The following is a 26,121-nucleotide window of genomic DNA, read 5'->3' as shown; positions in this document are numbered from 1 at the left end:
AAAATAGATTCTCCCACCAGTGTGTTTGAGGGACTTGGTCAGGCAGACTCTCAGAGGCGATGCCAGACACAGAACTGGAATGATCCTCACATCTAGGCATGTCTTGAAACCATGTTATTAAATCCTTGCCCAGCAAGTGGAAGGCTTCTTCCTTGGTGGGAAAAGCTCCTCCTGGGCTGGGGGGCTTTGGCCAATGTGCCTCCCTCCTCCAAGAACACCCTTGCCTCCAGCAGTTACCCACATGGAAAGACTGTTTGAAGCAGAAGCCTTCCTGCAGAAGCTGTTCTGTTTCAATGGTATGTGTAACTTAAAAATAATCTAAAACAATAAGTAGTTCCTCTGCAGTTCAGTAGGGAGCTGCTCAGCTCTCCTCACCACCATCACCAAAGTAGGGGGAGATGAATCAGCTGTAAGTGGGGCTGAGCAGGCACTCACAACCCCACAGGAGGCACTGAGAAATGCAGTATTTCACAGGAATGTACATGGTACCATATGTCTGAGACCTTGGCAAGGATCAAAACTTGCTTTTCTAAGCCCGGCTCCAGAGTTCTTCTCCTGCTTGTCCCAGCTTCATGGACACTTATCCAGGGAGAAGGACACATCTGTCAGGTTTGGCAGTGACACACTTTGTGTTTGGTAAAATGGGAGCCTGGGATCTGCCCTGCATCCAGCGTTCAGCCTTTGCTGTCTCGAGGCAGAGCCACCTGCAGGGAAAACAGGTGGAGGAGCAGGGTTCCCATGCAGGGCAATGCTCTTCAGCCCGTGCTGGCACCCTGTCCTGTGTCTCCTCACTGTGCCCCAGCCAGGTGTCCCCAGGACCACCAACAGCCTGAGTGCTTCTGTGTGCTGCTGTTCAAACATGGAAAAATCTTAAAACAATCAAAGAACAATCAGGAAAGCCTCTCTTTCTTGGAGTTTTACCCAGTTTTCTGCAAATTGCTCAACACAAATTAAAGTATTTTAAAATGATCCCAAAACTGCTATGAATTATATGTTTGGGTTTCTTGGTAGCCCAGGAATGGAAGACTGATACAACCCCATTCTGCTATTATTAATGCTATTTTAACTTTCACCTCTTGGGTGGAAAAAGCATTTTATGTCTTGAATACTTCCTCTTGCCCTGGTCATGCAGGAATCCTGAATAGTGGCAGTCTCATTAATTATGCTTAGCATTCAGCAATCAGTCAGGCAGCTGACAAGGGCTTTTGGCAGAGGAATTTTTGGTGATAAAGTCATACTTTGGGCTACAGACAAAATAATTCTTTTAATGGACACATTTATTGGAAAATTAAACACATATTAGAAGACCAGGAAAACTGCAGTAGAGAAATAGTCTCCTCCAAAGTAAAAATCTCCAGTCATCAAAAGTGCCTCTGTAGTGACTTCTAATAATGCCAGTTTCCTGTTCTTCCATAAAACCCACATGCATTTTGCAGGGGAGAGAGAGAAAAAGAAAACACAATGTCAGTCAGATAGCTGTCCCTTTTCCCAAGCGTCAGTAAACATCTGAGGCATTAATATCAGGAAAACATGTCCCCTGAATGTGTGCTCTGATTTATATCTTGGTTCTGTCTGGGGACTGCAGGATCTGTGTGCACAGCAAAATTTATCTTCTACACAAAGAGCTTTTCGTAGTAATGGCACTTCACTGACTGAGCTTGTCCAGAACTTCAAAAATATCTTTCCTAACACCTCCCCATGCTGAGCTGGAGTGTTGGGCAGTCTGGGCTCCTGCTGGTTGAGATAGGAGTTTCCAGTACATGTACCATTAAAAAGTGGAAGGCTGTTTTGTGCCAGTGTCAAGTGCTGTTGGCACGTTTGCTGCGGCCCAGCCATGCAACAGCTGGGACTAGATCTCCCCTCTGTGGGTCAGACGTGTCACTTGGTAAAAATAAAACCAGCTGAGAAAGCCCTGCCTTCAGGGCACAGCAAGGTCTGTTCCCCTGTCACAGCCAGGATGCTGTGGGGGGCAGTGTTAGAGTTTCACCCTGGGGAGATGTGCAGAGTTTGTGCCAGTGTGTTCCCAGAGACGTGGCAGAGCCATGGGGTGTGCAGGAGTGCCCATGGCACACAGCAGGGGTGCCATGGTGTGTGGCAGTGCCCATGGTGCCTGTGGTGAATGTGTTGGTGCCCAGGCTGTCGAATCTGCCCCAGCTGCCCTGCAGTGGCAGCCAGTGTGAGGACAAAGCCCAGTGACCAGCCCCAGGTGAGGGCCAGGGGTGTTCTCCCTCTGCAGGGCCTTGGTGTCATCTCCAGGCTGAGGAAAAGGGGCTCTGAGTGCAGGGACCCTGAAGGGAAGGGGTGCTGCTGCAGGGCAGGCAGGGGAGGGAAGGCAGGGTGGCTTCCCTTGTTGTTCTAGTGCCTGGGCAACCCTGGTGTTTATTGAGCAGGTTGTGTGGAATGGAACAGAAGAGCAGATGTGAGGGAGGTGCCATGGACGTCTCTGCTGGCCACCCAAAAAAGGATGCCTGGCACTGCTCTGCTGAGGAGAGGGGTGGCTCAGAGATGGAGCCTTTGAGCTCTCACTCCCACATTAATACCAGTTTTCCCTCTTTGCCCTCAGCAAATAATTTCTCTTCTCTTTCCATAAAGTGAGGTTAATGACAGCAATTTCTCTGCTTCACAGGAAGGCTGAGAATGAATTAATATTTGTCAAATAATATGAGACATTAAAAACAATATTTATGTGGAATGAAACTTCAGCAGAGGAAATGCAGTTTTGAAATTTTTGGGATCTCAGGAATGAAATAGCTGGACATGATGAGTCTAGACTGAGGAACACAAATGAATGTCAGAAATATTTGTGAGTTCATGTGATCTGGAATGCCTGTGGCTGGTGTGGTGCAAGCACAGGGTTTGAGGAGCAGGGTTCTGGTTTTCTGCAGAGCACAGAAAAGAGTTCTGTCACTGGGGGTTGAGAGGAGACCACAAGGGAACAACAGGGATCCTAGTGATGGGCTTCGTGTCCCTTTTTGCACCAGCATGTTAGCATTACACGTCAGGATTCTAACATAAACATTCCCAGCAGCTGACAAGCGTCTCCCTTGGAAAGCCTGGCCCAGCATTTATCCCTGTGCCAGCACTGAAGTGGAGAAGATAAATGAAGAATTCATATTGTTGGACTAGAGGCTGTTCGTCAATAATTCCAAGTAGTTCCTGAATTAGTGTATTACTAATTATCTTTTTTCACCATAATTGGGAGGACAAGGGGTTCTGGCAGGCAGTGCATGAGACATACAGGAGAAAATGATTAAAGCAGTGCCAAAAATATCACCATACTGGAGTCATGACTCAGATCCTGACCTTTCAAATAGCACTGCAGAGAGCCTGAGCTCATTTGGATGGGATCCCAGGGATCCAGGTGAGAGTGACAGCATGGTTCAGCATGGCCAGCTTTGGAGAGAGGGAAGAAACTGGGGATGTCCTGGAGGGAGACAGAAAACTAAAGGGCATGAGGAGCTTCAGATGAATCTGTTTCTCCTTCTCTGTCTCAGGCCTTCCTGAAGAAAAGGGTAATTCCACGCTCTTGAGCTTAACTGTTTTACCTGTCAGCACTCCTGATCACTCCCTGCAAAGAATGTGCATTCTCTGGTTAATGTGATTATCAGCAGTAATTAATTCCAGCTTCCAGTAATGAATTACAGCTTCTTCTTGATCAGCGTTGTAAAAGCTCTTTAAGCTTGTGTCAAGTCGTGTTTGCTCAGAAGGAGGAGTTATCCATCACTCCTATGGAACTCACGATTCCTTGTGGATTGCTGCTACTGCAAGAGACTCAATTTCAAAGGCAAAGTGCCCGGTGTGAGACTGGCACAGAACTCCAAAGCTGGCTCTGAAGGGACAGTCACAGGTGGGTCCTCATCAGGCTGAGAGGAAAAGCTTTGTCCTGAGCAGGGATCTGTGGGATCCTCCATCATGCTCTGTCTGAGGACTCTTTTGGGGAAGCTGCTGCAGGGGGAGAACCTGGCTCTGACACCAGGAGGGCACCCAGCCCCACAGAGGAGTGTCCCTCCCTCCCAAGGCAGCTCTGTGCCCTGTATCAGGGGGGAGCTGTGACCCAGCTGGGGTCTGTCCATCCCCCTGCCCTCCCACTCCCTGGGATGTGACTCCTGCCAAGCCACACAGACGGCTGCCAGCAGCAGAGGAATGTTTGTCTGCATGCATTCCTTGTTAATAAAAATAAGTCTTTTTTTAAGGTCGTAGGCAGAGGAGTTGTCATGTCACATCCTGTTCTGTGTCTCCACAGCAACCCCAAACTTCCCAAACACGGAGCAGATCAGTGATGGTCTCTCTGCAGTGCATGAACTCGGGCTGTCTGTCCTGGCTGTGTCACCCACTGGCCCCCTTCCCAGAGTGGGAGCATGCAGAGCAGCGTGGGTGGCAAACTGGCACGGTGCTGCCCTGGTGATGCTCTCTGCTTCCCTCCCCTGGGACCAGGGAGATGCTGCCTGTGCACCCCAGCAGAGCCCACAGGGTCCCCTCAACGGCAGATGAAAAAATAAATAGAGCCTCTCAATATTTGGGTCCCATGTCCAGAGTCACTCACTTTCCCTTGGATACACAGGTGTTTGACCATGGATGTTTCACAGGATCATGGGCACTATTTTCTCTCTCCTAAGAGAAAATTGCTCAGCCAGATAAAACAAGCAAAAAATGCTGGTTGTGCTGATTCATAAGGAAACAATTTCCCTTCTATTTTAGCACTGTACAGCAGGAAATTGCAGAGTGATTTGCTGGAGGAGCAAGAAAATCAGGATAGGACAGATTGTACAGCATTTTCTGAGGGTCGGATAATTCTTCACTCCCTTAGAATCTGTCAGCAGGTTTGTGCTGCGTGGTATGGTGTAGACTAGAGATTCATCTGCATCTTCAGTAAGCTCCAGCTTCAGGAGGAGCATAAAAGAAGAAGCCTGGACCTCAGTGGGTCTTATTGATACCACTGGAAAATGATATCTGAGGGGCAGCTTGGGTATGCTGGGGTTTGTGCATGAGCTGTTGGGTATTTTAAAAACCTGCAGAATTGCCCTTGGAGTGGTGGTTTTGGTACCCAATCCCAGGAGATTTGTGAAAGTCTGAGGCCCAGGAGGTTTTTGAAGGTTCTGGCTCTGTGAGTGCAGGGGTCTGGTGGGTCTGTGTCCAGGGCTGATTCCTCTGGGCTGTGGGGAGCTGGGGGGCACGGCGGGGTCTGCTTGTGTCTGCTCTGTGTTTCTGGCCTCCTCCCGCTTGGTACCCACACTTGTGCAGGGACTCTGCTCCTCACAGGGATGTGGTTGAAGTTCCAGTTCCCAGATCTTGAAGTATTTAGGGTTATCAGGAGAAGTTTAGGCTTCACTTTGCACCTAAAAGCCTGATTTGCTGCCATAGCAGTATAATTTCTTATTCTTGTCTGCTTTTTAGAGTTGTGAGGTGATTTCTCCCTCCAGGGAATCCTTCTCTCTCTCTTGTGCTGCTGGTCAGGCTGTTCCACAGCTCTCCCTTCCCTGAGTGTCACTGCAGTCCTGTGATGGTTCAGTGGCATCTGATTATTCTGCCCATTTTGCCTCTCATACTCCAAATGATCTGCAGAAAAGATGCAGGAAAGACACTATTTTGTGATGTTTGGAAATGCCAGTTCAGAACTCCTGAAAATTCAGAATCTTAGGGTTTGCCCCCCTATCCTTTGCACTTGGAACAGTGTCTTGATGAAGGATTAGCTCAGCTGCAGTTACCTTCACTTTTTGTTTCTGAGATCATGGTCATCCCTGTCTGTGTGCAGTTTTTCATGCCAAGGGACCATTAAGCCAGGCATGTGCTCAGATATGGACAAACAAATCCATGGAGGCCAGGGGATGTTAAAGATCACAAAGAGAATGAGGCTGTGCTGGGCAGAGGGAACAGAAGGAGCAGCACAGCCACCCCCAGAGATGTGCCTGTGTCACCCTGCTCAGGAGGTTGGCACCAGGAGCTGTCCCCTCCAACCATCCTTGCAAAGTTTTGCATCTTTATAAATTTCTCAAGAAAAATTTTCTCTGTCTTTCCTGGCTGAGGAAGAAACCCACTTGAAAAGGGCATAGGAGTGGGGATGCTCTTTCCTGGCATCTTAATGAAGCAAATCCTACAAGCTCTCTGAAGAGGTTCTAGGAAATCTCTGTCCTCACCCAGGGACAAACTGCCTGAATATCGAGGAAGAGTTTTCCTGCAGCACCTCTAAAGGCACGTTCCCAGCCTGTGAAGAGCTGCCCCTTGTCTTCTGCTTCCTCTTATGTTGTTATTGCCAGAGATTAGTGTTAATTGCTGAGCCCTGTGGAAAGGGAGTGCTTGGATGGTTTGGAGTGCCTGCAAAAGGAGTGTCACATATTTCAAAGTGTTTGATAAACAGGGGAGCAAAGGCAGACAACAGCATCAAAGCCTGTGCTGTGCTCTCCTGGTGTAGCAGGCAGCTTTTGAGAGAGGGAACAGATTGCTGAAGGCCATCATATCCCTGGAGAACATGAACCTGCTTGACTGGTGACCCCCCGGCAGCCCCAGCAGGTGATGGACAGCACAGAGGGAGACACTAAAAGGACAATTACACTTCACATCTTTTCCTTTAATGCACTGACCTCTAGAAAGGAGGTGGGAGCAAATGTGGAGAAAAAACCCATTGTTGTATCTAGATTTGGAGGTCTGAATATTCTTTGTTCATCTCCAGACCACTCCAGTGTTTCAAGTATGAGAGCTACAGGTTGAATCAAAGCTATTAGAGAATTAGATTCATTTGAATCAAAATGCCTATGTAAGAAATTTGAATATAATCCAGCAGAAAGTGTCTGTCATGTCCTGGAAGCTCATCTTCAGAATACAGCTGCATATTGATGAAGTGCTCATTGAATAAGGATTATTCAGTCCTGGAGAAGAAACAGAAGTCCAGAAGGAGAACTGCAAAAGCAGACTGTCATCAAAAGACATGTGATCAGTCAGGGTTCATGTTGCTTGAGAGATCTTCACTCTGCTCATATCCATTAGTGCTGCTCTGGCTCTGAGCCTTAGTGAGGCTCTGCTGAGGCACCTGCCCATGGCTGCAATTGCAGGTGAGTCTGGAACAATCCTGAGCTGGGAGAGGATGCTCAGAGCCTGTGGTACCCATCTGCTGTGCTGCAGGAGCCTGAGCTGCCCCTACTCCTGCAACACCTACAGCTGGAACCCCCCAGGCCTAGGGCATGGTTTATGTTACAGGGTTTTGCTGTTTCTGTTTCCCCACACATACACACAACAGAGTTTTCTGTTTTAAGCCTTCCTTTAAGCTGTTGGTGTGTTTGAGCCCAATCACAAACTAAGGAGGGTAGAGAGAAGATTGCTCACTGAGCAGCCTGGCAAAGAACCTCGCTGCTGAAGGTCCCTCCTTCAGCAACAAAGGCTGTGGGCACTGGGCCCTTCCAGTGCTCCGTGTCAGTGCTGATTGACTGGAGTACAAAACACAGGCTGGTGGTCAGGGATGTGGATTGCAGCTGCCTCCAAAGCCACACTGAGTTTTACCACATCAGTGAGATTCTGCTACATGGGGAATGTGTCATTTTATTATCACCTGAGCTGCAAGCAAAGCAGAATCATATCAGCTCATCTTTGTTCACAGCTGCAACACAACTGCAACACTGAATTCTGTTCTTTCCCTCTTCCCAGATAATTCAGGATTTTCTCCTGGATCAGAATGGGAGGACTTAGTCTGCCAAAATAAGGGCCAGCCCAAGACCTGTGGTGTACCTCTGCTCTCAAATGAGGTCTTCAGTGCTGACAACAGGTTGTTTTCTTCACAGGAGTATTTTGGGGTTCAGGTCCACAAATCAGTTTAGGCTGGTCTAAGTCTCCATCCCAGCAAGTTTCATCGGGGCCACTGACCTGCACTTACTAGTTTCGCTTAGATTATACCCCTGTTGATTAGCACAAATGAGCTGAATAGAAAGTGGAAAAATGCCTCTTTGAGCTCAGCATTGAATTCTCTACACAAAAAGGAAATGCCTGTCTCCTGAGTTTCTTTTCAGTTTTTTGTTCACAAATTCTTAAGTGAACAAAGACAGGCTCCTGGTTCTCCTGCTTTGCAGCCATTCATGTGCCTCTGGGAAAGGTTCAGCTTCTGTGCTTGCCAGGCTAGTAAAGGAAACAGAAAACACAGAACATTAGTGCATTTAAATCCCAGGCACTCTAAAGTCTTGAGAAAATAGAAAAAATATTTGGCAGATACATCCACCTGATGCCCACGGCCTCAAGGGCCTCAGTTGGGAAAATCTAACAGAAGGGGCTTCTTTGAGGTGAAGTTTCCTGAATGAGTTACCATCTAAGGCAGGAAGAAACTGGAAGAAAAAAGGAGAGGACCTGAGCCCCAGATTGGATAAGCCCCAAATACAGGAATTAATCAATCACCTGGTGTAATTAATCACCCAGTGAACTGGAGAAATCTAGGGAGGATCCGGGCAGGCTTGCTGGAGGTCCCAGCACCAAGGGGGATGGCATTGAACCAAATAAAGGCTTTGAAATGCTGCTCTGTGTTTCCTCCTGGGAAAAGCCTCAGCAGCAGCAGCAGCAGCAAGAACATTTCCCTTGGTCTCCACACTTTTGCCCAGCAGGAGCCCCCTGCCAGGTGTGGGTCTCTTTGTGCTACCAAAGGCTCTGCAGCCTCATGGGTTTCAGGGATTTGGAGATGTGCTGGGCACTGTACAGGTGTTGGGGAAGGTAGGCAGGAAGCATGGACAGCCCTTGCCAGCATTCTCTCCCCATTCTTGTTCCTGCCAGCCCTGGCGCAGTGGTCCCTGCCTCAGCAGCAGCCCGGAGGGGTTTGGGCCTCCTATCCTTGCTGAACTTCTCAAAAGCAATAAGAGATTTTGTAGTTTTTCCTCTTACACCTGGAAAGGGAGGAACCCCACCAGACTGTGATTTAGATCAGTCCCTGGAGCAAGAAAGCTGAGCAGAAGCAAGAAATCAGCATTTCTGAAACCTCTCCTGGTACCTGAGGTACCTTAGCTCTGGAGCAAAGGAACAATCCCTCCTCTGTTCTGACAGGTATTGAACCCTGAGCAGAGCTCCATGAATCCAGGAGAAACACAGGAATTTCAAAATAAAGCCAAGCTTTATTTTGGCAAGGAGAATATTTCCTGCCATGGCTGGGGAGGGGCCCAGCCCCTGCAGAACCCAAATCCAAGGGGCAGTAACTGGGCTGCAGCAAGCAGCTCCTGCCCAGCACCAGCTGGGGGGCTGAGATGTGACCCTGCTGCCAGTGTCACAGCCTGGGAGGCTTTATTAGCTGAACTCTAATAGTAAGTTAGTTATTTTTGTGTTTGTTTGTTTGTTTGTTTGTGGTTTGTTTTTGTGCAAACTTAATCTTCTGGTTGAATAAATAACATGTTTTTCCCCTGAGCGGGGCTGGCTCCCTGCAGATGCCCACCCATCATTGCTTGCCTGGTCTCTTTGCTGCAGGAGAGGTTCCAGTGGCTAAGGGCCAAATGATGCCAGTGGCTGGAGACCAAAGGAACTGGTAAGAAGAAGACACATACCTTCAGGTATATCCTTTCTGGTTCTGCTGATTCCTGAACTTCTGCAGTCACAGTTCCAGAGGATTTAATACAAAAGTTTTTGATAGAAATAGCGTATTACTATTGTGGAGAGAAAAAATCCTGCCTCGACTTTACCCAGCAGTGAAATGTACATTGATGGGCCTTGACTTCACCCTGTGGACCTGTTTCCATTTAAGCTGATCAAAATTCTGCAGATGAACCAGCCAGAGCTGGCACAGGTAACGTGTTTTGCCGGATAATTGCAGCTGGGAGCAGAGGATGCTGGCTGGCAGGGTTCTGCAGCCATATGCTGGCTGGGTGGTTTGTGTGTCGGTTTCTTGCCTGGGTTGTTTAGAATTCTGCACCAGTAAGTAAAGAAATGGAAAATTACTGCCTTGTCTACAGTTACAGAAATCTAAGTCTCAAAGCAGACCTGGAAATCTTTGTGCTGCTTGATCCTAGGGCCAGAGCTCACTCCTCAGTGCTCTTGTTTAGCTCCCGACACTGAGCTTTGGAGGCTCCAATTATCTCCAGTACTACATTTTGGTGGGTCACCCCCTTGATGTCTGGCTGCTCCAGGGCAGAGGGGCAGCGTGGGGCTGCATAGGGACCTGCCTGAGCAATCCCAGCACCCTCCAGTTTTGCACAGCAGGGAGAAATGCCCCTTTCATTCTAAACCTGTCCAGCCATTCCTCTTTGTTGCAGTTCCCTGAAGTTGTCCCCTGGCCATCCGTGTGTCCCATGCAGGCAGAGAGGCAGCCAGTCACTCTCTGTCCATCCTCAAGGCTGCCCTGTGCCCACCCAGCCAGCCCAAGGCTGCCCATCCCACCCAGATCAGCCTCTTCCAGAGCTTTTGCAGGGGAAACCAGTGGGAATTCTCCTAGGGATCCAAAAGGAGAGGTCCTCTTTATCCACGGTGCCTCCTTCCACCAAGGGGGTAATTTCTCTGACATGTATGTGTCTGCATGCTCCAATAAATCACATTTCTCCAGTATGTATTAATCTTTTTGTTTTTTCAGGCTGCTTGGAAGGCAATTTGGATGTAAAATAACCAGGATTGCCCCTGGAGCCCCTTTCAGGAAGGATACTGGCCATCTTTTGTTCCCTTGGTGGTAAAGTAGTTTAACTTATAATTTAAGAGCAAGATAATCACTACTTTTGTGTTTGAGCTCTTTAGACCTCCCTGGAAAGTGCCAATTGGATTATGCTCTTCAGATTTTATTGCCGTAATTTCACAACCTCTTTTAACTGAATGAGCTGAAAATTAAGTTTTAAATGCTTCAGCAGAAGTGTCTGTCAGAACTGCCCCTCCTTTCCTGGCTGTTTGTGCTCCTGCTTCCACGCGTTTGCAAACCCAGAATGATGGACTTGGGCACCCTGCTAGGACCCTGCAGCACCTGCTGCAGCTCAGCTTTGCAGAGGCTCCTGCTCCCCGTGCCCCTCACCATCAGCTGCTGGTGCCTGTGGTTGTTCTGCTGATCAGGAATCTGGCAGAGCCTCAGCACCCTCCATCCTTTGGCCGAGCTGCTCCCGAGTCCTGGCTGCCCTGGGCTGTGGCAGAGCTGCACCCCTGGCTGGGGCACCCAGGCCCAGGGGTCACTGCCAGGGGTGACACAGGAAGGGACCTGTCACCAGTGCTGCTGGTGGCTGAACCATTCCTCCCAAACCCAGACACTGGGCAAACACCTGGATCCTGGGGGATCCTTCCTGGAATCCTTGAGGGATCCTTCCTGCTGAGGGAGTGAGCTTCTACCAGAGCTTCACAGCTCAGGGGCTTTCTGAGCTGACACATCCCTCAACAGCTACACACAGATATTTGCCCCACAGTGAGGTCCCTGAATCAGGGCCCTGGTGGGTGACTTGTCCCCAGACAGAGCTCAGCACGTTGCTACAGCTGCCATCAGCCTCTGCACGATTGTCCCTTGCTGGCTCAGGCAACTTCAGCCTTGGTCACATCTCTTCCTTTGGTCAGAGCTGCACAAAGGACAGAGTTTTGAAGTAAATGTATATTTTACCAATACTTTTCAAGTCCTGTCTTCATTCCTCCCTTCCTTTGGTGTGTGAGTCATTCCAGCAAACCTATCATGCTTTAAATTAATAGGGTCTTGGAAGGGACAGAGATAATGAGCCATTCCAGAATGGCATTTCTTAAAAGCCAGGGAATGTACAGCACAGGGGAAGGTGCTGCCTGAGTCTTCCTCACCTTGTCAAACACATCCACCTCTTTCCTGAGCTTGTGACAGGGTCTGTGCAGTGTCTGACAGCTGCTGGCCTCCACTCCAGCCACCTCTGAAGGGAAGCCTCTGACAAAGCCCTGCTTGCAGAGCTGCAGCTCTGGCCTCAACCCAGCAATGTGCTCCCACAGGGGCTGAGTTCAGCTGCTGGGAGAGGTGTGTGAGTTTGGAACTGCTCAACAAAGGTGAGAGGGCTCCTTGTGAGCTCAGGGCAGTGGGGGTGTGAGTGTGGCTGGCACGGGGTCCCACCTGGATGTGGGGGTGTCTCTGCTCACTGTTCCTGTACCTGTGCAGGAGGACTCAAAGAAGCTCTGGCTGGTGCTCCTGCAGAGTGAGCTGCAGGCAGGGATGAGGGCATTAATATTCCAAATAACAGCCCCCATGCACACCACACACAGAAAGTGACTTACCCCTTCCGCTCTTTGCCAAGACCCTTTCATTAACAAAGAGTTTTCTGTTAAGGAAAACATGATTTTTTTTGTTTTGTTTTGTTTGTTTGTTTATTTGTTTTTCTGTCTTGACTACCACATGGAGGAGGGAGAAGAACCTCCTAGAAAGAAAACACTGTACAGAGTGTTCAAGGCTCAGAGGGTTCTGAAGCTGAGAGTTCACCCCAGCAAAGGACAATGAAATGGATGGGTTGAATTCCCACACAGATGGGCTGCACCAAACCAAAGGGCAGACTTTGATGGCCCAAGCCAGGGCCAGGCTGGAGCACTCAGAGCTGGTAGGACAGCACAGGTAGGAGCTGGCTCTTACTGTTACCTGCTAGGGTTTCACATCCCATTGAAAATCAGGGGGCCAGCAATCAGACAGGAATTAGGTGTGCTGTCAGTCATTCTGTATTTCCAAGGAGAAGAAAAAAAAAAAGTCTGAAGATCCAGCCCCAGTGGGCCACTAGACAGAGCCCATCAGAGTGGGGAGGGGGCACAGTTATAATGGTAGATTGTAATAGATTGATACAATGGTAGTTCTCTTTGTTCTGTCACCCAAACCTTACAGAACCTCAAGGACTATCAAATCCATTATAAAGCTTTTCTTTTCCAACTACCCTGAAGTTGCATTATTAGTAGCTATTATGCAATTACCATTTGTATTTTGAATAATGAAGTCTAAATTGTAACTGTTCACAGGACATCAATTTCAATTGCTATGGCATTGTTGCTCTTTTCTTATTTCTCCTTTTGAAGCCCATTTTGTACAAGGTGCCCCTCCACCCACTCGCCTGTGCTGAATCTCAGAGCCAGTCAGAGCACATTGATAACAGCAGGCTCTGGCCTGACCTAATGCACATGAAAGCACTGTTCCCATGTCAGTGGCAACCGATGTCAGATCATACTCTGACCCTGGGGAAACTGAGCCTTGGTTATCATGGATGACTCTTTGCACTTCCCAGTTCCTGCCTCCTGAATTTTAATTTGATTTAAGTTGAAAGATGAGTTTAAAATTTGATTGCAGTTTCTGTTTTAGATGTGCACTATCCATTGTTTAGAAATGTGGTGTGCCCATGCCAGGTGAGAGGAGCCTGAAAGCCTCTGTGGGGCTGCTGAAAGCTCAGGTGGGAGGAAGGTTCCAGAAGCAGTCAGAGAGCCAGGCTCAGGTGGAAGTGCCTGGTGCCAAAGCTCTCACCCTGCTGCCACCTCAGGCAAACCCAGGCTGGGATCTAACATGTCTGGACTGTGCACATTAGTAGTACATGCAATGTAAAGCTTGGTAATTAATATTTCAGGGGCTCAGCTATACTTTCTGTGTCCTAAAATCTAACAGACACCAATATCTGAGGGCAAAAGGAGGAGTTCTGCAGCTCCTCAGTTCCAAAACCTCTGGTGCCTGTGTATCTGTACTTTTATTAATTCTTCTAAAAGAACCTTGTGACATTTAAGAGTAAGACACAAGAAAGAAAGGCACTGAATACCTTTAATACCTCCTGCACGCCGTCTCCTCAGAGACAAGCAGGTAACTGGAATTTTGCTCAAGAACGACAGGGAGAAAACTAACAATTTTATTCCACAACACAACCATTCCTGCTCCTGAAGTGTTTTCTGACAGATAAAAACCAGACGAGCATCAACCAGAGACTTGTGTAATGACATGGAACACATGGGGCTGGCAGCTCCATCAGGGGTCCGAGGGCAGGAGAGAGAGGCTGGCTGGGATTATTGCTCTGGAAGGGATCAAGCCTTAACTCCTTAGCCAGTGAGGGCCTGAGTGTTTCAGGAGGTTCTAGCACATACTGTAGTTTGATAATTTGCACCTGGAGAAAGCTGACATGCCTGGGATTTTGCTGGAAATATGATTAGACTAAACTCAGCTCTCCTCTTCTGAGCTTGCAGCTCTAAAGCCAGTGCTAATGTATGCCAGCCAGAACAGCATGGGAGGATAATGAAACAGCTCTTTGGATGCACAAGAATCTCACAGCCACAGTGAAAATGGCTTCAGGAGGACTAAAAAATAGCAGGAACCTCCCAGATCATCTTGCTATAGCGGTAATAAACTTCCAGTATGCCTTTTCTGTAGCCCTCAGGCAAGAAACTCCAGAGAGCAACTGCAAAGTTCATCCTGGTTCTGCTGAAAGCAACTGGAGCTCTGCCACAGTCAGGACTGGTGCATCTCTTAGACCTGGGAATCCATAAATACAAAGCTGTGAGCAAAGAACCAGCTCCTTGGAAATACACACCAAATATACAAATCTTTCCTCCTCTCTTCATCTGGACTATTTTTCTACTATTTGCCAGGAAGATCTCCATTAGTCTTTCCAAGAGTCTGTGGCTGACACAGTGCAAATTGGGATGCCCAGTTTACTCCATGACAAATTACCCCCAAACTAGGAAAAATTTAACATTGTACCTGTCATCATTGTTTATATGCCCTGATAGAGGTTACAAATGCCAGGTACCAGGACAGACATCAGGCTTGCAAACAGCATTTTAAAATTATTAGTTGGAATTAGGAAAAAAAATGGATAATTTGGAAAATATAAGTGTTCTTATCATTGGAACACGCAGAATGACCGTAGCTGTTTCTTGAACTGCACTGGGCTGTTAAACCCCACACTGACAATGAAAGTGAATTCTTGACTCCTTGCGTCAGCACGGGACCTTTTTACTCAGAAGCAGAATTTGGAGTCTGGCAAGAGGCACATTCTCTATGTCCTGTGTCCCATGTCCCTCCCATGTGTTTCCCATCCTGTAGCTACTCCCCTGCCTTAGTCCTTGCATGGCCTGGCCACAGCATGGACATGGACAGGGGAAGGAGATCATGCAGGTGACTGGAAATGGACAGGAAAAGAAACTCGCTTTAGAGATATATATATATATATATATATATATATATATATATGGAATATGTGACACACATATGGAACACAAAATGAGAAAGATGATACATTAACAATATGTTGCCTAAAGTCTTTGAGACCTAAACTGTCTTCTGTATCAGCACCTGTCAAGAGTGATAAAAGCATTTATCAAAAAACAAGGGCTGAAACTCCACCAGGAGCTTTCCGCAAAGATTCGGGCCGGGAGCGGCTTGTGAGGATGCTTTTCCCTCTTTCCCGTTAAGGCAGTGCCGGGCACTCTGCAAGCACGGATGCTCCGTGCCCGCTCGCCGCTGTGCTGGGCGCTGCCCTCCGCCCCGGCCCCGCAGCAGCCGCTCTGGGTACCGAGGGAGCGGCACCGGCACCGGCACCGGCACCGGCACCGGCACCGGCACCGGCACCGGCACCGGCACCGGCACCGGCGGGTGCGGGGCGCGCGGGGAGCCGCGGCACTGACTAACCCCGGTAGCGACCCTCGGGGCTCCGCCCGCGCCGATTTATGAATGGAGCAGCTCCGCCCCGAGCCCGCCCCGAGCGGCGGCGCCGGCCCCGCCGGCCGCACGTGCGGACGGGCCGGGGGAGCGGGGTGCGGTGAGAGGGGTGCGGGGTGCGGTGTGGGAGGGGTCCGGGGTGCCGGTGCAGCGCGGGGTGCGGGGTCAGACGGGTGCGGAAGGTGCGCGGGGTGTGTGCGGTGCGGGGTGCGGTGCGGGGTGTGCGGTGCTGTGTGTGCGGTGCGGAGTGTGCGGTGCCGTGTGTGCGGTGCGGGGTGTGCGGTGCGGGGTGTGCGGTGTGTGCGGTGCTGTGTGTGCGGTGCGGGGTGTGCGGTGCGGGGTGTGCGGTGCGGGGTGTGCGGTGTGTGCGGTGCGGGGTGTGCGGTGCGGGGTGTGCGGTGCCGTGTGTGCAGTGCGGGGTGTGCGGTGCGGTGTGTGCGGTGCGGAGTGTGCGGTGCCGTGTGTGCGGTGCGGTGTGTGCGGTGCGGGGTGTGCGGTGCGGTGTGTGCGGTGCGGGGTGTGCGGTGCTGTGTGTGCGGTGCTGTGTGTGCAGTGCGGGGTGCGGTGCCGTGTGTGCGGTGCGGGGTGTGCGGTGCGGGGTGTGCGGTGCGGGGTGTGCGGTGCTGTGTGTGCGGTGCGGGGTGTGCGGTGCTGTGTGTGCGGTGCGGTGTGTGCGGTGCTGTGTGTGCGGTGCCGTGTGTGCGGTGCGGGGTGTGCGGTGCGGTGCGGGGTGTGCGGTGCGGTGTGTGCAGTGCGGGGTGCGGTGCCGTGTGTGCGGTGCCGTGTGTGCGGTGCCGTGTGTGCGGTGCAGGGTGTGCGGTGCGGTGTGTGCAGTGCGGGGTGCGGTGCCGTGTGTGCGGTGCCGTGTGTGCGGTGCGGGGTGTGCGGTGCCGAGTGTGCGGTGCGGGGTGTGAGGTGCGGTGTTTCCAGCGCAGGAGCCCGAGGAGCCGCTGCTGCCCCTTGGGACCGGGCACGGTCGGGAGCAAAAACGAGGTGTGTGAGAGGGGGTAAGGGTAGGAGTTAGGGAGGGGAGTAAGGGTGGGGAGTTTGGGCTCTCCTTGAGGTTGAGGTATAATCATGCTGTAATCTATGCAGTGTCACGTACAGACATAGCTGATCCAGAAAGTGAAGTGTTGGTTTCTATTCAGAATTCAGGTCGTTGCTGGAAAGATGTCCTTGGATTTGTTTAGAGCAGAAGGTGAGCGTTTCTGCATTGGGAAGAAGTTCCTGCGACAGCAACACGGGATGGTCAGGCAGCCTGCTTGAGCCCAGAGCTCACCTGTGAAGTTCTGGCTCTTCTTGCTGTATGAGGGTGTGTGGTCCCCAAACCAGCCTGTTTCTGTGACACCACTGGTACTGCTCCCCAGCTGGGAAGACTGGGGTCGACCTTCCATGCCTCACTCACTGCTTCAGCCATCCAGGTCACAGGTGATGGGCTTTCTTGGGGAGTTTGACCATTATTCTTCCCTGGCCAAACTCATGTCCATCTACCACACAACGAACAGGAGCATCTTCAACTGGACAGAGAGCCGCATTGTTGAGTGGGAGAAATTTGCTGAGCTGGCTAAATATGAGCCAGAATCCCAGAAACCAACAGTGAAAGCACTGCTAATCGTGGCATACTCGGTCATTATCGTCACGTCTCTCTTTGGGAACATGCTGGTGTGCCACGTGGTGCTGAAGAACAAGAGGATGCACTCAGCCACCAGCCTCTTCATCGTCAACCTGGCAGTGTCAGACATCATGATCACACTGCTCAACACACCTTTCACCTTGGTAAGTAGCTGGTCTTGCTGTCCCTTCAGCCAGGACAGGAGTCTCCCACCCACCAGAACTCTGCCTGGTGGTCACAGACTTTCCATGCACTCTCTCCTAGGGCTGAGGTGGGAACCCAACACCACCAAGTCTAACTGATAACTCTACCAGGCAAGTAGAACACTGTTCAGCCACCTATGGCTCTCTGTTGCTCTGTTAGACTCTGTAACTCCTAGAAACTCCAAAGTCTATCACAACGTGTGCTACCAAACCCCAGCAAGAGCTTCTTGGGGAATGAGAACAAGTTCCCGTGTTTTTAATGTTCATGCAGGAGAGCACTAGAGAGTCCCTTAGTGGGTCAGAACAGTCTGAATGTCAGCCATACTGGGTGACTGGAAGAAAGTAGTCAAGCTTTTCAGAGATGCCAGCTGGATAAAGGCTTCAATGAAAGCTCTCCAAATCTGACAGTGGGATTGATATCAAACCTTGGTGCACTTTTTCCAAATATAGTTGTTAGTGTAATGAAAAGTTTTTACCACTGTTCACAATGTCTGTAGAACTGGCCAGGAGGGCTGTGGCATCACCACTTCATAATCAGTGGGGTTTGAGCCTATAAACTCTTCTGTAAAGGTGTTTCAGAGACCAGGATAGCTGATCTTTCTATAAGTTTCAGGTGAAGCTGCCCAACCAGCCAGACCCCCTGAGCCAGCTCAGGTTCCAGCCACAGGACTTGTTGGAAAACAAACCAAATCCCCATGGATTTGTTTTTACCACATTTTCTGGCTGATGAGCTGTTGTTTCCCCTCAGGTCCGCTTTGTGAACAGCACGTGGGTTTTTGGAAAGGCCATGTGCCACATCAGCCGCTTTGTGCAGTACTGCTCCCTCCACGTGTCCACACTGACCCTGACGGCCATCGCTCTCGACAGGCACCAGGTGACACTGCCTGCCCCTCTTCTTTCAGGGCTCTGAGAGCAGACTTGAGCTATGATAAGTTTTTCTGTCCGTGGCCATGACAAACGCTGGCTCTGTGTCCAGTGCAGGGCAGCAAGGACAGCCCAGGCCATGTGCTTGTCCCTAGCAATCACTCCCCCTTCATGTGCTGTTGTCAAATAGTAAGTTCCAGACTGATAAATCCAGATCAGATTTTATCAGTTTAAAGATCTAACAAAGAAAATCTCATGAAAGGTGAATTTCTGCCTCAGCATAGAGAAGGAAAGCTCAGCTTCACAGGCCCAGCTGGAACAAGAGATGTTTTAATATAGTTCATATAGAATAAAAAACATACCCTTAAGTGAAGACACTTGGTAGATATCTTCCTTTTTTTTTAACCTAATGTAACCTCCAGCTTAAGGAAAACACATTACAAGATTGAGGATAAAGTTTGAAAGCTCTCCTGAGCAGACTGAGAAGTTCAATGTTTCCCATTTTCCAGGTCACTCTAATAAACAGGACATTTTCCTGATCATGGCTGTCATTTTCCTATCATTAGCTGTGTTAGGTTATGTCACAAGCTGCCCTCTCCTCTGTGGGCTGTGAGGGCCTTTGCTTCCTGTGGGAGAGGGGTCACGATGGAGTCTCTGTTGCAGGTCATCCTGAACCCTCTGAAGCAGAGGATGTCCCTGACAAAGGGAGCTCTGAGCATCTCTGTTATCTGGCTGATGGCAACCTGTTTCTCCCTGCCCCATGCTGTCTATCAAAAGCTTTTCCAGTATAACTACAGGTGAGTGATTTCCCCTTCCCAGTGAGCGTGTGGAGGCCTGGCAGCCCCTGTGCAGAGCCACTTGCTCAGCAGGGAGGGCAGCTGAGCATCCAGGCACGGGATGGGTGATTGGGATGAGAGGGAGTCGGTGTATGGGTGACATCCCACTTCCCCCAGCAGAGGCTGGGGCTGTGGAAGAGCTGCCTGGCCTGTGCTCTGCCTGGCCTGCTGGCCAGGGTTTGCTGTTGCCACCTCCTGCGTGCCCAGGTGAGGATCTGGGTCCACTCCCAGCCACGTGCTGGGGCAGTCCCAGGCACAGCCTGGCTGGGGCACAGCTGTTGGCAGCACACACCTCCTCCAGTGCCATGGCCTCGCCAGGAGAGACTCTGTCCTGAGAAGGTAATTTTCTCCTGAGGGACTTTCCTCTTCCCTCCTTTTGCCTGCTCAGCTCCTCAGACCCAGCAAGACCAAGCCCATCCAACTCCCCCAGGGAGGGAGGAGAGAGAAAGTCAAACTGCAGTTTCAAAAAGAAAGAAAATAAACTTCCCGTTGGGAATACCTGTGCTGACATCACCAAGGCTCTGCTGGGAGCAGGAGCAGGGGACCACCCTGGTTTGTCAGCAGGGCTACTGATCCCTCTTCCCCAGGATTTCCTACCTTGAGTCTCAGGTTGTGACTTCCCTCTATTTCATCCATGTGGATTTACGAAGCAGGACCAACCTTCCCTGAAGCTTGAGGTTCCTCTGTCCAGTGTTACACTAACGAGAAAAACATAGAGAACATACATTCTTCATGAAGCAGGGCTGTGGGGGACCAGTGGGGCAGGTGAGGCATCAGTGCTTTGGCAGGAACTGGAGCTGTCCTGGTGTGCCATGGTGCCTCTCCTCACAAAAGGGAGCTCTTTGCTTGGCTGAACACAGTGACAGCAGATGAAGTGAAATTTCACATCAACATAAGGATAAGGATTGAAATACCAGAAAAAAAGAGAAGGTTCTAATGTAGAGGGAAAGAGAGAAAAGAAAAAAATTAAAGCAGAAGTTTATCTCCCCACAAAAGGCCCTGCAATGGCACTTGTCTCTGCTGTCACACTCTGCCAGGCAGAAATACAAACCCCAAACTCTGGGGTTCTTTTCCCTTGCAGCCCTTTCCTCTGTGGTACCCAACCTGTTCTGTCCCTCCTGTCCCCACCAGCCTGTGGCATTGCTGTGACCTCTCTTGTCTAGAAAACAGTCTGTAACAGTACCCAAGTGGGATTTTTGTGGCAGGTGTCACGCTGCTGGTGCTGCCCTTCGCAGGAATGCCAGCCTTGAGGCCAAGGGGATAATCTTACCATGACCTGTATTTTCAGGCTGAGATCAGCATCCCAGGGAGTGGGGCAAGGAGACACTGACAGGCAGCAGGAATGAGATTTCTATTGTAGACACTGACCTTCTGTATAAAGGACAAATCTAATTTCCTGCAGCCCAGCCAGATCCCTCCTGTTGATGAGGCAGGAGAGCGTGAGTGCCTGCCTAGGCTGTCCCTGCTTTTGGTGTCCAAGGGGCTACACCAGCTGGAAGTGGGATGGGGGCTTCACAGCCCTCCCCTGGCTGTGCTTGTGCCTGATGTGCTGCCATGGCCAGGGGGTATCATACTCTAGCTGCAGACTGTAAACACAGGGCAGGGTTACTCCGTGCTTGCGTTGCTCCGCAGCTGTGCTTGGGGATTAGGGAACAAATTGCTCATGAATGAACGAACCCCACGATCTGTTTCGGGGCACCTGTCTCTGCTCATCCTTTGGCATGGCCAGAGGAAACCGAGCCCTGTGTTGGCACGAGGCAGCTCAGCAATATAAGGACTTCCAGGACATGCTATTCCTGTCCCTGCTTTCCATTGAAAAAAAAAAATCGCAGTTGTAATATTGCTTGTAATAGCTCCTGCAGGGTCAGGGTTTCTGAGATTGCTTCCAGGGAGTGGTTAGGGTTCTGGGATGGGAAACAGGGGCTCCACCAACATCCCTCTCTGGCTGCACTACACAGCAGCCATCTGAGTCCCTAGTCATATCAGCACTCACTGAAACAGTCAGATCCCCTTGGGCAGGTCCCCTGTGCCAGTGGTGAGGTCCCTCAGATCCAGGGGAGGAAAAGTCAAGACTTCAGTTCAAAAATGATGATTCTCCCTTCTGTGTCAGTTCCCATCTTGAGTGGCGTCTCCGGGTCCTCTGTACTCGGTGGACCCATTGTCACTCCTCTGACCTCATCCCCTGCTCCAGCTGCCTGTTCTCAGCAATCTCCTATTTGTGGCACAAAAGGCAGCTCCAGCAGTTGAAAACAGGATATTAAAGATATTAATCAATACTGCAGTGAATAGTACAGCTTGATGGGGGCTCAAATCTTTGCTGAATAGAGGAGAACCGAGGACAAAGGGTGAAGAAAGAAGAGTAAAATGGAATAGGAGAAAGAAAAAGAGAGGGGAAAGGAATGAAAAGGAGAAAACATCCACTGAAATAAATTCCATTACTCCAGCTGCAGGGTGTGGAGGGGACATGCAGTGCAGTGAAGGGTGATGGGATGAGAGCCACTGCTGGCCAGGCAGTGGGAACACATTGGGATCCTGGGGCTGGATGGGATGGGACAGGTGAGAGGTTGTTAAAATGAGCTGTTGTGTATGGTTACACTTTCTTTTGTTAGTTCATTGTCAGTGGTTCCACTGGAGCCAAGTGAATAATCATCACACCAGTTTTAAGAGGTGGCAGGAAGGTTGTAGGAGCTGATGGCAATGGAATGGTGGGTAGGGAAGGGAGGTGGGTGGGTCCTGCCTGTGAGTCTTTCTCACAGCCTCCAGCCCTTCCCTCCCCTCCAGAACAGCCTTGGCTTAGAGCTGCTGCAGTGGCTCTGGCTGAGGGATCCTGTGCTGGGGGTATGGCAGGGCAAGGGGTCCTGGCTGCTGGGGGACACAGCACGGTGGGTGCTCCCATGGAGGGCAGGGGCTGCAGGTCCAGCCTGAGAGAGACATGCCAGAGCTGTGGCTCTGTGTCCTCCCTCTGTCCCCACTACACCTCTGAGCAGGTGGCTGTGGGCAGTGTGAGACCCCCACTGTGTTTTGCCGAGCCAGCAGCACCCATGGGACAGCAATGGCCACGTGCCATGTCTGTATTTCCTGTTTTCAAGGGAAGCCACTGTCCGGAGTCTGTGCCTCCCTGACTTCCCCGAGCCTGCAGAGTTGGTCTGGAAGTATCTGGACCTGTCTACCTTTCTCCTCCTTTACCTCCTGCCCCTGCTGATCATCACTGTCACCTACATGCGCCTGGCCAAGAAGCTGTGGCTCCGCAATGCCATCGGGGACGTCACCAGGCAGCAGTATGTCACCCACCACAGGAACAAGAAGAAGAGCATCAAGATGCTGGTGCTGGTGGTGGTGGTCTTTGCAGTCTGCTGGTTCCCCCTGAACTGCTACGTGGTGCTGATCTCCAGCCTGGGCATCAAGACAAGGAACTCGCTCTATTTCGCGCTGCACTGGTTCGCCATGAGCAGCACCTGCTACAACCCCTTCATCTACTGCTGGCTGAACGAGAGCTTCCGCACGGGGCTCCGCTCCCTGCTCTGCATCTGCCAGAAGGGGACACAGCCTCGGGAGCAGGCGCTGCCACCCAGGGCCACGTCCTGCCGCGAGGCGTGGCTGGAGCAGGCCCGCTGCAGGAAGGGACCGGCCTCCCAGGCCAGCTGCTCCACCAGGAACCTCCCGACGGCCAACACGGACCTGTGAGCCACGGGGCTGAGGGGACCTGCCTGCTTGTGGCAGGCACCAAAGGGCATCTCCCAGTCTCTCCTCAGGAGCCAGCATTGCTGCTCTCTTGTTTTACTGCTGATTTTTTGGCTTGTCTTACTCTAGCCGCTCCTCTGCTTGACGTGGTGGGCACGCAGCCTCTCCAGCACTCTACCAGTGAAACCCACGCTGCAGCTGGCCCAGGGGACAGGAATATGTGCAGGGGACATGGAGCTTCTCAGACATCGTGATCTGCTTTCAGGTTTTCCCATTTATTGCTACCAGAGGGAGTGGACCCAGGTTTCTGTCACTGGCTGTAACACGTGTGATAACGTGGGGCTCTGAACAGCAGCAGAAACAAATCCGTGATGACAGGTGTCTGAAGGAAGGACTTGGGCATGCAGATGAACTCCATCCACAGGGAGCCTCACCAATTAGTGTATAGCAAAGCCTCCTACAGAGGTAAGGGTTGTTTACAGAGATTTTGCTGTCAGATTCTGCTGCTCCTCCTGCCCTGTCTGTCCCACCCACAGCAGCTGGAAGCCAGCCCCAGACAAGGGGAGCAGGGATGCACCCCAGGAGCCATGGCCGTAGGCTCAGATGGCACGATGACAGATTCATGTAGTCCACTGAGAAGTTCTTTTTATTATAAATATATTTATTCAGTAAAGAGAGCTACACTGGCACTTTATAAAAGGCCACAAAATATTTCATCAGGGCTGTAGCATTCACTCACTGAAGAATGGAATCATTCTGCATTGTTACTGGTTGCTGTAAAAGTCTCATTTAAACAACAGGAGGGCAAGAAAGGGCCAGAAGGAATGTTCTGTGAGGAGCAACCAAGGACTCTGGGGCTGTCTAGTTGGTGCAAGCCAGGTGATGGATTTCAGTAGCCCAAGGGCAGCCGTGTCTGCTGGGGGGCTCCTGGTCTGCCCTGGTGATAGCCCAGACAGATTTTCAGCCCAGAGAGGCAGTGGGGGAGCTGGGTGGCTTGAGGGAATAAGAACATACTCCCACCACCTTCCCAGGGGAGAATAAGCCAGACCAAAGAAGGGAAACTAAGGACTGATTTTTTTTTTTTTTTTTTTTTTTTTTTTTTTTTTTTTTTTTTTTTTTTGTTATTTTCAATTTTTGCAGTGGGAAGGAAAAGGACAGAAAGGAGGGGATCCTAGCTTCAGGCCACTTGACCCCAGCTGGGCACCTTGGGTGTGCACTGCAGTGCCTGCACCAGAAGAAAACAGCAGAACACGAGGAGTGGCAGCAGGAATGGGTGAATGCTTTGTCCCTGAGACACTTTGCTTGGAGGTCACAATTATTGAACATGGGAATTCAAAGTTGTGCTGGTTGCCAGCACTGTCCTCCCTCACTGTACAGAAGGGGTTTTTTTTCACTCAAAAAACATCACTGTGAGTTTCTCAGAATATTAATATAATCTGTAATTAATAAGCATCACCTCATTTAATTAGTAAAAGAAGCTATCATTTGTTTTTTTCCTGTTTCTCACTCCTCACTAGCTTTTGGTGAGCAGCTCTCAAACTGCCATGTGTTGTCTTTAATATTTATTAGGTTTGTTTTTCTTCCTTTAAATGGCTAAATAACCTTTTTGTGGAGGAGTCCAAGTCCTTACTCCAAAGAAGGGGTCTCTCCACACTGCCTTGATCTTCTGCTAATCCCTGTAGTTATCTGTCTCTTGCTGTCAGAAATAACCTGGCTGGTTTTCCTTGGATCTGTCAATCGCAGCATCTCCTCGTTGCTGAATTTTTCTCCCCTAAATGGGCAGGATGTAAGAGCTGAGTGTATCGAATCTCCGTAATGGCTCAGCTATCTGGACTGATAATTATCAATGCCTGAGTGAGAATCAGAACTTTGCACCCTTTGCCCAGTGCCTCAGGGCTCCTGTATCACTTGAGGATGCCCTGATGCCCAGCAGAGCTCAGGCAAACATAAAATGCACAATATATATTAAAAAAGTATAACCTGAGCATCGTTTGACCAGGGCAAGGACAATGCCTGGGGAGCAGGAGGCTGCATCTCTGCTGGACTCCAAGCCAACTTCTGGAAAAGGGAATCTGTGAAAGTCGGCTTCTGCTGGGTCTGAGTCAGCTCAGCACATAAATAGGTGCTTAAACATTCCTTATAAACATTCCTTAATGTTCTCCATCCCGCCGGGCACCTGTGGAAATGGCATCCCGAGCGGCGCCGGGATCCAGGGGGAGCTCCCGGGGACCGGAGCCAGGCTGAGCTCCGCTCCCGGCCGGCCAGGGCTCCTTGCTCCCCGCAGACACAGCCTGGGGCCCGGCAGGAGTGTGGGGTGCCAGGAGAATCCTCCGGGAAGCCTCTGCCACCAGGAGACCCCTCCTGCTTCCTCCCGGTGCCCCGGTGGCTGCGGCGCGGCTCTCTCGGCAGGCGAAGCCCCCGGGAGAGTTTGGAGGGCAAATTATTGAAACACTGAGTCACCACAAGGCTACTCCCGGGAAACTATTTGAGCACACACAAATCAGCGTGCAAAGATCCAGCGAGACATGTCTGAGTGATTAACAGCCCGAATTTATTAAGGTTAGCTCATGCCAAATGCAGCAGAGTGCCTTCAGCAGAGTTGCTGATGAAGATGATAACAGGGAGCGCAGTGCAGGGGATACCTGAATTCCAGAGACAAATCCTCTTATACAGCCCCACCACATAATGAACAAAGAAACCACAACATGCCAACTAGATTAACAAAAAGCTAGCAGAAAAACCCCCACAATGAGTCAGAAAATTAGCTCAGGAAGGAGAAACAGAATACAATTATCATCACTTAGCTCTTCAAGTGGAAAACAGTACGGAGGGGCTGGCCAAAGCACGCTGCAGGGATAAGGGGGAATGTCCTCAGTTAAATCCAGTTTAAATTCTGGATGTTAGGGTGTAGGTGGGCCAGTGACAAACCATCATCAAGTAACTCGGCATCTTAGGTCAATCACAGAGCAGGGGATGAAGAGGGAGGAAGGAGCCTGGCCCTTACCTGGGAGACTGGATGTGAAGGGCACACCCCGAATTCCCGCGTGGGAGAAGATGTGCAGCCGCCCTGTGCCCCAGGCAGCAGCAAAGTCTCTCCCTGGAGCCGGGGTGCACAGCTCTGCTCTCTCACTGGCTGTGGAGACAAGCTGCCTGCCCCCACAGAGCCCACCTGCCCCCCAAAGAACTCCCCTGTCCCCACAGACCCCTCCTGCTCTCCCCTTCTGCCTCCTGCCGCCGCACTCCTGCTCTGCGGTGGGCAAAGGAACGCGTCTGATCTCCCAGACTTTGGAGGCAGGAATACCGGCAAGTGAGGACAGGTTTAGCACCAGGCACGGGCTGCAGGCAGCGCTTGGTTTGAAGGCTGATGGCATCTCACAAGCTGCC

The 26,121-nt window shown here is 50.6% G+C and overlaps 1 protein-coding gene and 1 long non-coding RNA gene across 6 annotated transcripts; both read left to right on the top strand.

Moving 5' to 3' along the window:
• The first annotated feature begins 2,409 nt into the window (after window positions 1–2,409).
• LOC135304317 (uncharacterized) lies at window positions 2,410–15,050 on the top strand. Of its 2 annotated transcripts, XR_010365735.1 has the most exons (5): window positions 2,410–3,361; window positions 3,495–3,847; window positions 9,424–10,612; window positions 12,269–12,475; window positions 14,068–15,050. It is a non-coding gene; the product is annotated as an uncharacterized LOC135304317 (long non-coding RNA). The 2 variants fall into 2 exon arrangements; XR_010365734.1 differs by having other exon boundaries at window positions 2,410–3,847.
• Window positions 15,051–15,592: 542 nt separating this feature from the next.
• Window positions 15,593–24,227, top strand: LOC135304316 (G-protein coupled receptor 83-like). Of its 4 annotated transcripts, none has more exons than XM_064426588.1 (6): window positions 15,593–15,636; window positions 16,690–17,317; window positions 18,105–18,230; window positions 18,884–19,017; window positions 22,146–23,202; window positions 23,878–24,227. In XM_064426588.1, exons 2-5 carry the CDS (start codon window positions 16,934–16,936, stop codon window positions 22,738–22,740), a joined length of 1,239 nt encoding a protein of 412 aa, XP_064282658.1. In that variant the 5' UTR covers window positions 15,593–15,636; window positions 16,690–16,933; the 3' UTR covers window positions 22,741–23,202; window positions 23,878–24,227. The 4 variants fall into 4 exon arrangements, with proteins under 4 accessions (XP_064282658.1, XP_064282661.1, XP_064282660.1 ...); XM_064426590.1 differs by having other exon boundaries at window positions 15,601–15,641; XM_064426589.1 differs by lacking the exon at window positions 15,593–15,636 and adding an exon at window positions 16,436–16,534.
• Window positions 24,228–26,121: the final 1,894 nt, after the last annotated feature.

This window comes from Passer domesticus, chromosome 7 (assembly GCF_036417665.1).
Source record: "Passer domesticus isolate bPasDom1 chromosome 7, bPasDom1.hap1, whole genome shotgun sequence".
Lineage (NCBI taxonomy): Eukaryota > Metazoa > Chordata > Aves > Passeriformes > Passeridae > Passer > Passer domesticus.
This window is presented reverse-complemented; position numbering and strand designations above follow the sequence as displayed.

What these genes read in the sequence shown, in the direction of transcription:
- LOC135304316 (XM_064426588.1), top strand. Translation starts at nt 16,934, where the DNA reads ATGCCTCACTCACTGCTTCAGCCATCCAGGTCACAGGTGATGGGCTTT. An exon ending in TCGCTCTCGACAGGCACCAG is followed by an intron (nt 18,231 to 18,883) that starts GTGACACTGCCT and finishes TCTCTGTTGCAG; the next exon opens with GTCATCCTGAACCCTCTGAA. An exon ending in CTTTTCCAGTATAACTACAG is followed by an intron (nt 19,018 to 22,145) that starts GTGAGTGATTTC and finishes CCTGTTTTCAAG; the next exon opens with GGAAGCCACTGTCCGGAGTC.